Source organism: Emydura macquarii, unplaced genomic scaffold (genome assembly GCF_026122565.2).
Source record: "Emydura macquarii macquarii isolate MOO-44397 ecotype Brisbane River unplaced genomic scaffold, CSIRO-AGI_Emac_v2 contig_306, whole genome shotgun sequence".
NCBI lineage: Eukaryota > Metazoa > Chordata > Testudines > Chelidae > Emydura > Emydura macquarii.
This window is the reverse complement of record NW_027130443.1, coordinates 1,639,137-1,651,153: the sequence shown is the minus strand read 5'-3', so window position 1 is coordinate 1,651,153 and position 12,017 is coordinate 1,639,137. Positions and strand designations below refer to the sequence as shown.

The 12,017-nt window shown below is 57.3% G+C and overlaps 1 protein-coding gene across 1 annotated transcript in view; it reads right to left on the bottom strand.

The window, feature by feature from the left end:
• Positions 1-12,017, bottom strand: part of LOC137162263 (pneumococcal serine-rich repeat protein-like) — a 74,366-nt gene that overhangs the window by 15,585 nt on the left and 46,764 nt on the right. The window contains exons 24-32 of the mRNA XM_067561882.1: positions 10,416-10,523; positions 9,918-10,036; positions 9,740-9,798; positions 9,094-9,230; positions 8,676-8,744; positions 8,410-8,575; positions 7,959-8,120; positions 7,356-7,450; positions 6,837-6,895 (exon numbers count right to left, since the gene is read on the bottom strand). Coding sequence (XP_067417983.1) covers positions 6,837-6,895; positions 7,356-7,450; positions 7,959-8,120; positions 8,410-8,575; positions 8,676-8,744; positions 9,094-9,230; positions 9,740-9,798; positions 9,918-10,036; positions 10,416-10,523 — 974 coding nt within the window. The remainder of the gene's footprint in view (positions 1-6,836; positions 6,896-7,355; positions 7,451-7,958; positions 8,121-8,409; positions 8,576-8,675; positions 8,745-9,093; positions 9,231-9,739; positions 9,799-9,917; positions 10,037-10,415; positions 10,524-12,017) is intronic.

Sequence of the window (12,017 nt, the reverse complement as noted above, 5' to 3'; positions counted from 1 at the left end):
GACCTCGGCAAATGCCCCGCAGGAGCTGAGGGAAAAGAGCACAGGTGGAGGGAGATGACGAGGTGGTGGGAGAGCGTTGAGATGAGTTCCAGAAGTGCATAGAATCAGACCCATAGAAGATGAGGGTTGGAAGGGACCTCAGAAGGTATCTAGTCTCACCCCCTGCTCAAAGCAGGACCAACCTCAGCTAAATCATCCCAGCCAGGGCTTTGTCAAGCCAGGCCTTAAAAACCTCTAAGATGGAGATTCCACCACCTCCCTAGGTAACCCATCCCAGTGCTTCACCACCCTCCTAGGGAAAAAGTTTTTCCTAATATCGAACCTAGACCTGCCCCACTGCAACTTAGAATCATAGAATCATAGAATATTAGAGTTGGAAGGGACCTCAGGAGGTCATCTAGTCCAACCCCCTGCTCAAAGCAGGACTAACCTCAGCTATATCATCCCAACCAGGGCTTTGTCAAGCCGCAGCTTAAAAACCTCTAAGGATGGAGATTCCACCACCTCCCTAGGTAACCCATTCCAGTGCTTCACCACCCTCCTAGTAAAAAACTTTTTCCTAATGTCTAACCTAGACCTCCCTCCCTGCAACTTGAGACCGTTGCTCCTTGTTCTGTCATCTGCCACCACCGAGAACAGCCTAGCCCCATCCTCCCTAGAACCCCCTTTCAGGTAGTTAAAGGCCGCTATCAAATCCCCCCTCACTCTTCTCTTTTGCAGACTAAACAAGCCCAGTTCCCTCAGCCTCTCCTCATAAGTCCTGTGCTCCAGCCCCCTAATCATTTTTGTTGCCCTCCGCTGGACTCTCTCCAACTTGTCCACATCCTTTTTGTATTGGGGGGCCCAAAACTGGACACAATATTCTAAATGCGGCCTCACCAATGCCAAATAGAGGGGAATAATCACTTCCCGTGACCTGCTAGCAATGCCCCTCCTAATGCAGCCCAATATGCCATTGGCCTTCTTGCCAACCAGGGCACACTGCTGACTCATATCCAGCTTTTTATCCACCGTTACCCCCAGGTCCTTTTCTGCAGAGCTGCTGCCCAGCTCGTCGGTCCCCAGTCTATAGCTGTGCATGGGATTCTTTCTTCCTAAGTGGAGGACTCTGCATTTTTCTTTGTTGAAAACTTTTCTTTGTTTCTTTGTTGAAAACTTGAGACCATTACTCCTTGTTGTCACCTGCCACCACTGAGAACAGCCTAGCTCCATCCTCCCTGGAACCGCCCTTCAGGTAGTTGAAGGCTGCTATCAAATCCCCCCTCATTCTTCTCTTCTGCAGACTAAACAAGCCCAGTTCCCTCAGCCTCTCCTCAGAAGTCTTGTGCTCCAGTCCCCTGATCATTTTTGTTGTCCTGTACTGGACTCTCTCCACATCCTTCCTGTCATGGGGGGTGTCACGCTGGCTGGATTGGGGGGGCATTTATTATATTATTTAACATCAGTACATCAGAATCATAGTAGTTCATGCGAGATATGCCATGTCAGGTACGATTACAAAGGCTGTAATGTGCTGAGTAAGTTGCTGATGTTTGTGTTCATGTGTTGTGTGTGTAAGGGAAGTTATGGATATGGTTGTATCTGTATTTCAATTTGTGCTGTGTCTGGGTGACACACCAGACAGGATGGCTGCAGCACTAGCCGGCTTAATGGCCCATTAAGAAATTCACAGGTGCAAGGGACCCAGGGGGAGAAGCCAGGGATACACCTGAGGAGTCACCAGGACTTATTCATGTGACCCTGGACTCCATCTTATTCCTGTACATTTCCATCAGCAGCATGGCCTAGGCCAAAGGACATAAAAGGCAGCTGCACAACATCCATTTTGTCTTTAGTCTCCAGCCTGCCTCTGGGTCAACCCATCTACAACTGAACTGAAGCTGTGACACAAAGGCCTGAGACCCAGCCAGGTACGGGATGTGACCAGAGGGACTGTACAAGCTGCAAACTCCACAATTCTACCAGAAACCCGATGTACATGGACCGGCAAATCAATTGTGTGTCTGACTGATTTCATCCTTTAACATTTCTCTAATAGTTTGTTTCTTTCATTTTACAATAAACCTTTAGTTTCAGTCACTAAAGGATTGGCTGGCAGCGTGGGATTTGGGGTAAGATCCAAACTCATATTGATCTGGTAACTGTGGCTGACCCTTTGGGGTCAGGAGAAACCATTGTGGTAAAGAGCAGAGAGTTTAAATAATTTATCTCTTTACTGGACTTAGTGACCGATTCGGAGCCAGAGACTGAAATGCAGTAAAGGGGGCTGTGTGTATTTGTATTTTGGGCTTCTTGTTTGTGGCTGGTTGGGAAGTCTGACTTCAGCATCACCCATCAGAGCTGGGAGAATCTGCTCTCCTTTTACAGCCTGCCCGGACCTCGGCATTATCAGGTGGCTACCCTAGGCACGGACGGGTCACAGGGGGCCCAAAACTGGACACAATACTCCAAATGTGGCCTCACCGGTGCCGAATAGAGGGGAACAATCACTGCCCTCGATCTGCTGGCCATGCTCCTACTAATGCAGCCCCATAGGCCGGTCGCCTTCTTGGCAATAAAGTCACGCTGCTGACTCATCCCAGAGCATCTTGGGGCTCAGGTTGCTGCCAGCCTGGACATTGTTCCCTGCCGTGTCTAATCTACGATCTGTGCCCAGTTGCTCAAACTGCGCAGGGCAGAGAGCTGGGTCCACATTCCATGAGGCATTTCCCCCTGGCCGAGCGCCTCCTCCGCAGCGGAGCACACCGTGTGCCCATCCGGCCACTCGTACCCCGGCTTTGGTCTCTTTTCAGAAGCCCCTGAGCTCCAGGCTGGCGTCTCTAACCAGACGGCCACCTCCCTGTGCTGGTTAGCTCCCTGTAGCTGGGAACGTTGCCCTCCCGGCCCGCCTGCATACCCAACAGACAAGGCCGCTGTCCAGGCAGCTCATCTTGTTCCACAAGCACTAACATCGTTTCCGCAGTGGTTTTCCCTGCAACATCTAATCCACGGCCTACACCCAGCTGCTCAAGCGGCCCATGCGTGGTCAGCTTGCTCACTTTGCAGCATCTCCTCTTCGAGTTCCCTCACCCGACAAACAGCAGACAACAAACCTTTTTCTTTCCTCTTTCCACCCTTCCTACTGCCAAGCCTAGGGCCCAGGCATCACGCTGTTTTATCAGAGCCGTCAGTGGGAACTTTGGGTCGCTAGCCCACGGGCCATGGACATGTTCCCCCTTTTAAATAAATACCCTCACAGCCATTTCTGCTTCACCTCCCAGCTGAGCTGGTCAAGTCGGCCATGGACTGGGAGCTCCCATCAATTTCCACCACCTTTGCCCATTGGGGGCGTTATTAACTCTCCCCCCCACACGCGCCAGGTGTTCGGGAAGAACCACGCCCTCTCCAAATCCGCCCCCACCGAAAGACCCAATTCTTCTTGGGCTCAAGCAGCAGAGGGGCAGTGAAGCTGGCAGACCTGTGACTCTGGGCAGAGGGCAGGCGGAGAAGCTGGCTGATATCCAGGACAGGCAACAGGAGCCTCTCCGGCAGCCCTGCATCTCCCACAAGGGTCATATTGTTGTAACCTGGACAAATGTGACGATTTACCTTGGCTGCAGTGAACTGATGGAGAAACCAATTCAAGAGGCTGGAAACATCACAACTGGGGACTATGAAATACTGAAAGGTGATTGGAAACTGAGAAATTTTTACTCAGTCTTCCCATTTTCTGAATACGGAAGGGTTTGGGCGGACCAGGAAAAGGCCAGCGCGACTCCGAGGGTGTCAGACCTTGTGGTGCAAAAAACAAAGTGACGTGACTGTGAAATTGGCTCGCAGGCACTATCTTTGAGCTGGCAGAAAAAGAGTTGAGCGCGATCCAACAGCCGGAAGTTGAAGCCAGACAAAAAAACCAAAAATCTATAAGGTGCAAATTTTTAACAGGGAGGCTAATTAACCCTTAGGACAATTTACCAAGGGGTCTGGGGGAGTCTCCATGGCTGGCGATTTTTCAGTCCAGCGGGGCGGGTTTTTGAAACTGACCTTCTGTAGCTCAATTGGAAGTTAATTCAAGAAGCCCTGCAGCCTCCGCTGTTTGACCTCACCACAGCCGTCTCTTTGGCTTTGTAACCTATGAATTTTAGGAATTTCTTGACAGGTCACATGCGCCAAACCCCGTTCTACGAAGAAAAGCCAAATGGCCCCGACGTCGGACGGCCTCCACTCACCTGCTGAAGAGACGGAGGCTGCAACTTGGATGAGAAGCAGGGGGACCAAAATCTTCTTCATCCTTCAGGACAAGAGTCTCGGGTGTCATCCATAGGCGTGGTGACGGAGGGAGACCGTCCACACGCGGCAAGTTACAGGAGGGCACTAACCGTGGTGGGGGAGCAAGAAGCAGGGACCTTGGCTGGTTTCAGGGCGTGGAGCTCGGATTCCTCAGACTGGGTGGAGGAATACAGGAATTGTTCAGGTGAATTTCAAAGGTCGAGGAGGCTAATAAATAAGCAGCTGGGAGATTTCAGATCCATGGCAGGAGCAGAAGGGAAGGGGAGGGGGGGTTGGGGCTCTTGGTGTCACACCCAAAGTGGGAAGAGACATATTCCCTGGGTGGATGGAGATAGTCACGAGTATATCACTTGCGCCGCCCGGGGCAAAGACCTCAGCAAGAGAGCAACATGGAGAGAGACACCAGGACCCGCTTTCCAGCTCACAGGGGAACATGGCTCCAGCTCACCAGCGGCTGTGGGGACCCCGCCGTGGGATCTTTTTGAGAACAGGTTGGACAGACACTTGTCAGGGATGGTCTATGGCTACTTGGTCCTGCCTCAGTTATGGGGAGCTGGCATGGATGCCCTCTCGAGGTCCCGCCCAGCCAGACCTGTCTAGGATTCAACAGACTTTTGGATAGATGAGTAGAGGGTTGTGTGTGAGGATAGATAGATAGATAGATAGATAGATCATGGAGACGCAGGACCCCCAGAACTTTTCCAAAGCTGGCCGTGTTCCCTTTCGGAAGGCAGAAAAGAAGGGAAGTTTTTGCCGGCTGGCCGCTCTGATACTAACTGCAATGGGGAAGGGGCAGAGTCGGTGCCTGACCCGGGCAGGAAAAGGAGTTGGAGCACGGTGAGGGTCAGCTTGCAGATGGGATGCAGAGAGCGTTTCTTATCCAGGGCAGCGGCAGCGCCGTCCCAAACATAAAACATTCTGTTCTTGACCGTCCCAGGGCTCTCTGGTCCTGCAACGTCAGATCGGGCTGGAAGGGCCCTGGACCTACTCCAGCCCCCTGGACCCAGCCAGCCTAGCTCATCCCTGACAAGGGCTGGTCCAACCTGTTCTTAAAAGCTTCCGGTGCCGGGGATCCCCACGACCACTCCTGGGGCCTGTTCCGGAGCCGAACTGCCCTTAGAGCTAGACAGTTTTTCCTTCTCTCCAGCCTGAACGTGTCTAGCTTCAACTTCCGGCCCTTGGACTCGCCTCCCGCTAGAGCCAAGTGCCCCGTTGCTAAACATTTGTTCCCCGCATCGGTGCCTGGAGGCTGGGGTCACGGCGTCCCTTTGCCTTCTCTTTGTGACGTGAAACAGGTCGCGCTCCCAGCGTCTTGCCCGACAAGGCAGGTTTTCTGACCCTTCTTCCTTTTCTCCGACCCCTCTCCGACGGATCAGCAGCCCACTCACCAGACCCACCAATGGGACTCCAGCCACGGCCACGCGCAGAGGTGAAATCCCCTCTCTGCTCTGCCTCCACATCCCAATAACGGGCCACCACAGCAGAAATAATGGCGCACGGCAAGAGAAATAATTTATTACAGTAGCAAATCAGACGCAGAAGGACGGGGAAGTGAGGGGAACACTGCTTGCTTCCTCTCCCCGATCCAGGCAGACGCTTGCAGGCGGGCTGGTAACAGGACGACGGCTGGGTGGTTTTTATGTTTGGTTAAAGTGCTTTGCAGACGTCGCCTGGCCAGCCCAGCTGCTTGGGGCCGGGGCAAACGAGCACCGAGAAGGGCCACAAATAACCTATGGCACTAAACGGAGCTGGCGGGACAGGGCAGGGCGGGGAGGGTCTGAAATGCCCCCGACGTGGCTTCAGTTTATCCTAGGCGTGGAGGTAACAACACCCACGTCAGTAGCTTACTCCCGATTTACACCAGGGACAGCAGGGGTGGATCAGGCCTGAGGCACGTGAACCCCCCCCCTTCCCTCTCCGTCTCCAACAGCCTGCGCCACCGAGTGAAATTGCACGGCGAATGCAGCTGGACGGGGCTGCCGGGCGCTCGGAGCTGTACATGTCCAAGGGAGGGGGCGTTCAAGGGCTGGGGGAAGGAGGAAAATCAGCCTGTTGCTCCAGCCCCATTGGCGTCCGTGTCCCACTGAGTCCTTCAGACCTTCCCTGGGCGGGGGGGGGGGCTCTAGCTCCATTGCGCCCAGCCGCCCCCCGTGTGTCCCACGCAGCAGTCGTAAAGGATCTGGGCTACTCTCAGTGCCCCGAATGAGGTCCCCCCTCGCACCGCCCAGGGGCTGGGGGGCGGGAGCTGCGGGGAGCTTGACTGGGTCAGTGTCCTGTGATGATCTTCGGCCGCCGAATCTGCATCTGGGCAGGGGAAAGAGGGTCCATGGGGTCAAGGAACAGATGCTGACGCCAGAGTGTCTCCCCTCCCCCAGCCCCCCACAACCCACCCTGCACTGGGCACCTCCCCTCCCCCATCCCCCCCATTTACTCCCCTCCCCGGGTGCAGGGTGGGGGAGACATGGTGCCACCCAATGGCTTTTTGATGGCAGCTCCCCCCCACCCCCCCAGGCCCGTTGCCACGCTGGGGTGGGGAGTGGCTGGGGGGATGTGCCGGGGGCACCTACCGGGATGGCGGGGTCCACGGCCGAGAGGTGAGGGGTGAAGGTCCCGCTGCCATAGCTCCCTGTGGGACCGAACGGGAACCAGCGTCAGAGAGAGGGAGATGGAGGGAGCTGCCCCGGGCCCAGCATTGCCCCCCCACACCTGCCACGAGCTGCACTGGTCTCAGCATCTCCACCCCACACCTGCCACGAGCTGCATTGATCTCAGCATCTCCACCCCACACCTGCCACGAGCTGCACCGGTCTCAGCATCTCCGCCCCACACCTGCCAGCATTGCCCCCCCACACCTGTCACGCTGCACTGGTCTCAGCATCTCCACCCCACACCTGCCACGAGCTGCACCGGTCTCAGCATCTCCGCCCCACACCTGCCACGAGCTGCACTGGTCTCAGCATCTCCACCCCACACCTGCCACGAGCTGCACTGGTCTCAGCATTGCCCCTCGGCCTCGCTGGCCTCGCTGGAGCGTCGCCCGTGGCCGGACCGCTCAAATAACCGTGCCCAGGGCAGCCAGACCTTACCATTGTGGGAGGCTCCTTCGTTCTTGATGATGACACCCCCAGAGACGCTCATTTCCTCCCCATAATCCTCCAGTCGCTCCAGGCTGCTGTCTAGGCTGTGGGGGAACCACCGGGAGAGCCCCGGCACAGAGAGACGTCGGCGCCTGCCCGCCAGAGGCTTGCCACCCAGACCCCAACAAAAAGAGAAAGGAGCCTTCCCTGCCCTGCATCCCCCTGCTCCCAGCCTCCCCTGCTCTGACCCACCAGCCCCCTGCCCCCCCAGAGCCAGGGAGAGAACCCAGGCGTCCTGGCTCCCTGCCCCCCTGCTCTGATCCCAAGATCCCCCTTCCCTCCCAGAGCCAGGGAGAGAACCCAGGCATCCTGGCTCCCAGCCTCCCCCTCCACTCTGACCCACTAGCCCCACTCCCCTCGCAGAGCTGGGGAGAGAAGCCAGGCGTCCTGGCTCCCAGCCCTTCCCCTGCTTTCCCATTAGACCCCACCCCCTGCCCAATGCTGGGGAGAGAACCCAGGAGTCCTGGCTCTCAGCCCCCCTTGCTCTTGCCCCATTGTTTCAGTGGCACTGGACTCCCCCTCCCCTGCCCTGTGTGCTCCTGGTCCATTTACCTGGCTGTGGAGCCCCGCCGCCTGGCTCTCACCAGGAAGACAGTGAGGACGGTGCCGGCGATGGCCAGGGCCACCATGGGAACAGCCAGCGCCACTCCCACCTTGTTGACACGGGTCTGGCAGTGGCTGTCCTGGTACCAGAACACGTCCGTGCTGGAGCACCTGTGGGAGGGAGAGACGCAGGGGGTGAGCACGGGGACGGCACTCACTCCACGCTGGTCCCCTTCCCCAGGCTCCCCCGTCTCCCCACACCGGCCCTTCCCCAGGCTCCCCCGTCTCCCCACACCGGCCCTTCCCCAGGCTCCCCCGTCTCCCCACACCGGCCCTTCCCCGGGCTCCCCCATCTCCCCTCGCTGGCCCTTCCCTGGAGTCCCCCGTCTCCCCAGCCCCCCTCCCCGGGGCATCAGGGTCGGGGCACCCCCGGGCATCACCAGCAGCTGGGCACACTCACGCGCATTGGGGCCCGGAGCGCTGCAGCTGGCACTGCCCGTGGTGGCAGTCCATGAAGTCCGGGAGGTCCTGGTTGCACTTGGTGACGCAGCGCAGGGAGCCCGTCCCGGTGAAGAGGGGGTAGTAGTAGTCGGCGAAGGCCGCGGGGACCCTCTCGCTGCAGACAGCTGCCGGGAGAAGAGAAGCATCACGGGGAGGTCAGCAGTGGTCAGCCCGCCCCAGAGCCAGCGGGCGAATGGGGCAGCTCCGGGAGTCTGGATCACTCACCCTTTGCTGAAAAATTTGTCGTGGCTTCTTTGAGGACCGGGTTGGGGGGAGCCGTGAAGCAGAGCGGGGCTACAGAGGGAGGCAAGGGGCGTTGGTCAGTCGTTACCAATGCCTGGCTCGTTGGGACACGGGAACGGTGTCCCCGCAGCACACTGAGAGCCCCGCTGAGATCGGGGACCCCTTGTGCCAGGCGCTGCACAGATCCCGTGTGAGATCGGAGTCCCCGCCCCCCCCCCTTGTGTCAGGCGCTGTACAGACGCCTAGTGAGATCAGGGGCTCCCCTTGTGTCAGGTGCTGTACAGACGCCCAGTGAGATCAGGCAGAGACATCCTGGCCGGCGGGGTAAGCACTGGGGAGCCCAGGCTGCCACCTCTTGGCTTTGCTCGCTCCCCATGGGAGAGGCAACAGATCTACCTACTCGAGCAGTTCCCTGTCGTGTTGGCTTTCTTCAGCTGGGTCACCACCTGCTCGGTCACCTCCTGGAATGTGGCGTTGAGGTCGTTGCTCAGGGGGGCATCGATAATCACAGTGTGGTTAACCACGATGCTGCCAGCGCTGGGGGCAAAGCCAGGAACTCGGGGTTAGAGCGGGGGGAGCCAGGATGCCTGGGTTCTCTCCCCGGCTCTGGGAGGGGAGTGGGATCTGGTGGGTCAGAGCGGTGGGGGGAGGAAGCCAGGACTCTTGGGTTCTCTCCCCAGCTCACGGAGGGGGGTCTGGTGGGTCTGAGCAGGGGGGGCTGGAAGCCAGGACTCCTGGGTTCTCTCCTCAGCTCTGGTAGGGGAGGGGGCTGGTGGGTCAGAGCAGGGGGGCTGGAGAAGGGTAGTTGCCTGAAGAAAATCCCTGCAATTCTCAGCCCCAAGACAGGACGCTAAGCGCCTCTACAACAAAGGTGGGGCTCCATCACGCCAGGGCTGCAGCGCACCTGGAGCCAAACCTCGCTGCTGCTGAGTGTCCGGCACCTCGCCAGCCCCGCGCCCCCTGCGCCGAGCAGGGCGCCGCTTGGTTCCTGGGCAAACGCCGTCACTTTGTATTTATTTCCCCGCCCTTCATTGCCACAGACTCACCTTAGACCCAGGATCTCAACGTCTTTGTACCCATTGACCTGCTCATAGGCCGTTTTCATCTGCGAGACAAACAAAATAAAATCAAACCCCTCCTGACGTTCCTGCGTCAAACAGGCAAAAGGAACCGAGAGCGGCTGTGCGGGGTCGGACTAGATATTTCCCAGCCCCTGGGCCTTACCTGCAATTTGAATTCAGTCTCAAAATGTATATAGTCTTTGGAGGTTTTATCCTTCAACGTCTCCGAGAAGATCCTGTTGGTGACCCTCACTTGGACTTCGACCTCAGTTCTGAATGTGGCTAAAACACCCCCCCAGATGGTTACAATCATCAAGCCTCTAGCTCCATAACTCCCCCGGCCCCACGCCCAGACCACCAGCACCTCCCTTATAACCCCACATCGCAGCCTGACCGAGCACGATCCAGCCCACTGCCAGCCAACCATTTACCCTCGGCTTTTCCTCCAAGGTAGGGGCCAGCGGCTGACACACCAAACCGGGATGCAGAAAGTCAGGCGCTGAGACGAGCCCCGCTATGTCCCCTTCCTGCACCTTGGCTGGGAGGTGGGGATGGTGCAAGCCACCCTCCTGTGTAGAAGCGTGCTGAGGCCTGCCCAGAGCCGGGCACTAGGTCACTGGGGTGCAGGGCTGGCACCGTGATGGGAAAGAGCTGCACTTACTCATGCCCGTGTTGATGACATCGGTGGCAAACTCGCAGAGTGGCCCGTAGAATTCAGGCTGGCAGATGCATTTCATGCCGCTGCTGGTTCCCCCATTCTGGCAGTTGACTGGAAGAGAGAGCCCATAGTAGGAGGTGGGTCTCCGAACACCCACCCCCCGGTTTGCCCTCCGCTTCCCCCAGAGAAAACCTGCCCCCTCCACCGGGACACCGACATTGAGGCAGACAGCCCCCGTCACGGCCAAGAATGCTGGTGAATGTTGAGACCTGCCAGCGTGACTCTGGAACCTACCTCCTAGATGCTGCCTTCCCCAGGAGAAAATAGCTGGGACTAAAGGGCTCTTTAATGCAGCCTAGAAGGGCAGAGGAACTGACGGCCGGACGTTACAGCCGGCCTGCTCCCATGGGAAACACGGCCCTGCCGCTGAACTGGGCCAGTGGCCGATCGTCGGACCAAACTCCCCAGAGTCGGGTCTCGTGGTGGCTGCCTTATCCAGCGTGTGGCCTTCCTGGATGATTCCCTTTGCTCCAGCCCAAGTGACCAGGGTCAACACAAGACAAACCAGGAAAGGTTTGCCCGCCTGCGCTAGCAATTCTGGCCTTAGAAAAAGTGATTTCCGAGAGTATTCGGGCACCTAACGATGCAGATAGGAACCAGTGAGGTTTTCCAAAGCCTCTAGGTGCCTCACCCTCTTTGACATCAGTGGCACCTGGGCCCTTTTGAAAATAACACACCATCTTCCCAAACTTCTGGGGCAACTTCCTTCCATGGCTCCTGTTGGCCCCAGGAAGCAGATTCCCCCATTAGCCCTGTCGGGCCAGGGAACGGCCCTGCTGGGTGGTCCCGATAGAACTGCACATGCCCCCATCCAGAGCAAGCCCAGAGAGCTGCTCTGGGGCGTCTGTCCTTTCCTCTGGGCAGGATTATCACACTGCGAGCAGTCAGTGGTTGGCATCTTGGGCCTGGTTTCTTGTGCGTGCACAACTGTCTGCAGGTTACCAGGTTCCTAAGGCATCTTTCTAAAATTACTGTGAGTGCCATGGAGTTAAGGAGCTGTCTGGACATTGACACCAGGACCATCTCAGAAATCAAACGATCAACCAACCTTTCCATCCATCTCCAGACACACCAACCCATCTGTCCTTCCATCCATCCATCCATCCATCCCGACACACAGACCCATCTGTCCTTCCATCCATCCATCCCTCCCCAGACACACCCATCTATTTATCTATCCCTCCATCCCCAGACACACCAACCCATCCATCCCCAGACACGTGGACCCATCTGTCCTTCTATCCATCCATCCCTCCCTCAACATACCCATCCATCCATGCATCCATCCTTCCATTCTTTTCTCTCTCCCCAGATACGCAGACCCGTCCACTCTTCCATCCATTCCTCTCTCCCCACACACACCATCCATCCCCAGACACACCCATCCCCAGACACACCCATCTATTTATCTATCCATCCATCCCTCCCCAGACACACTGACCCATCCATCTTTCCATCCATCCCTCCCTCTCTCCTGAGACACAACCATCCCCAGACACACCCATCTATTATCTATCCATCCCCAAACACACCCATCTGTCTATC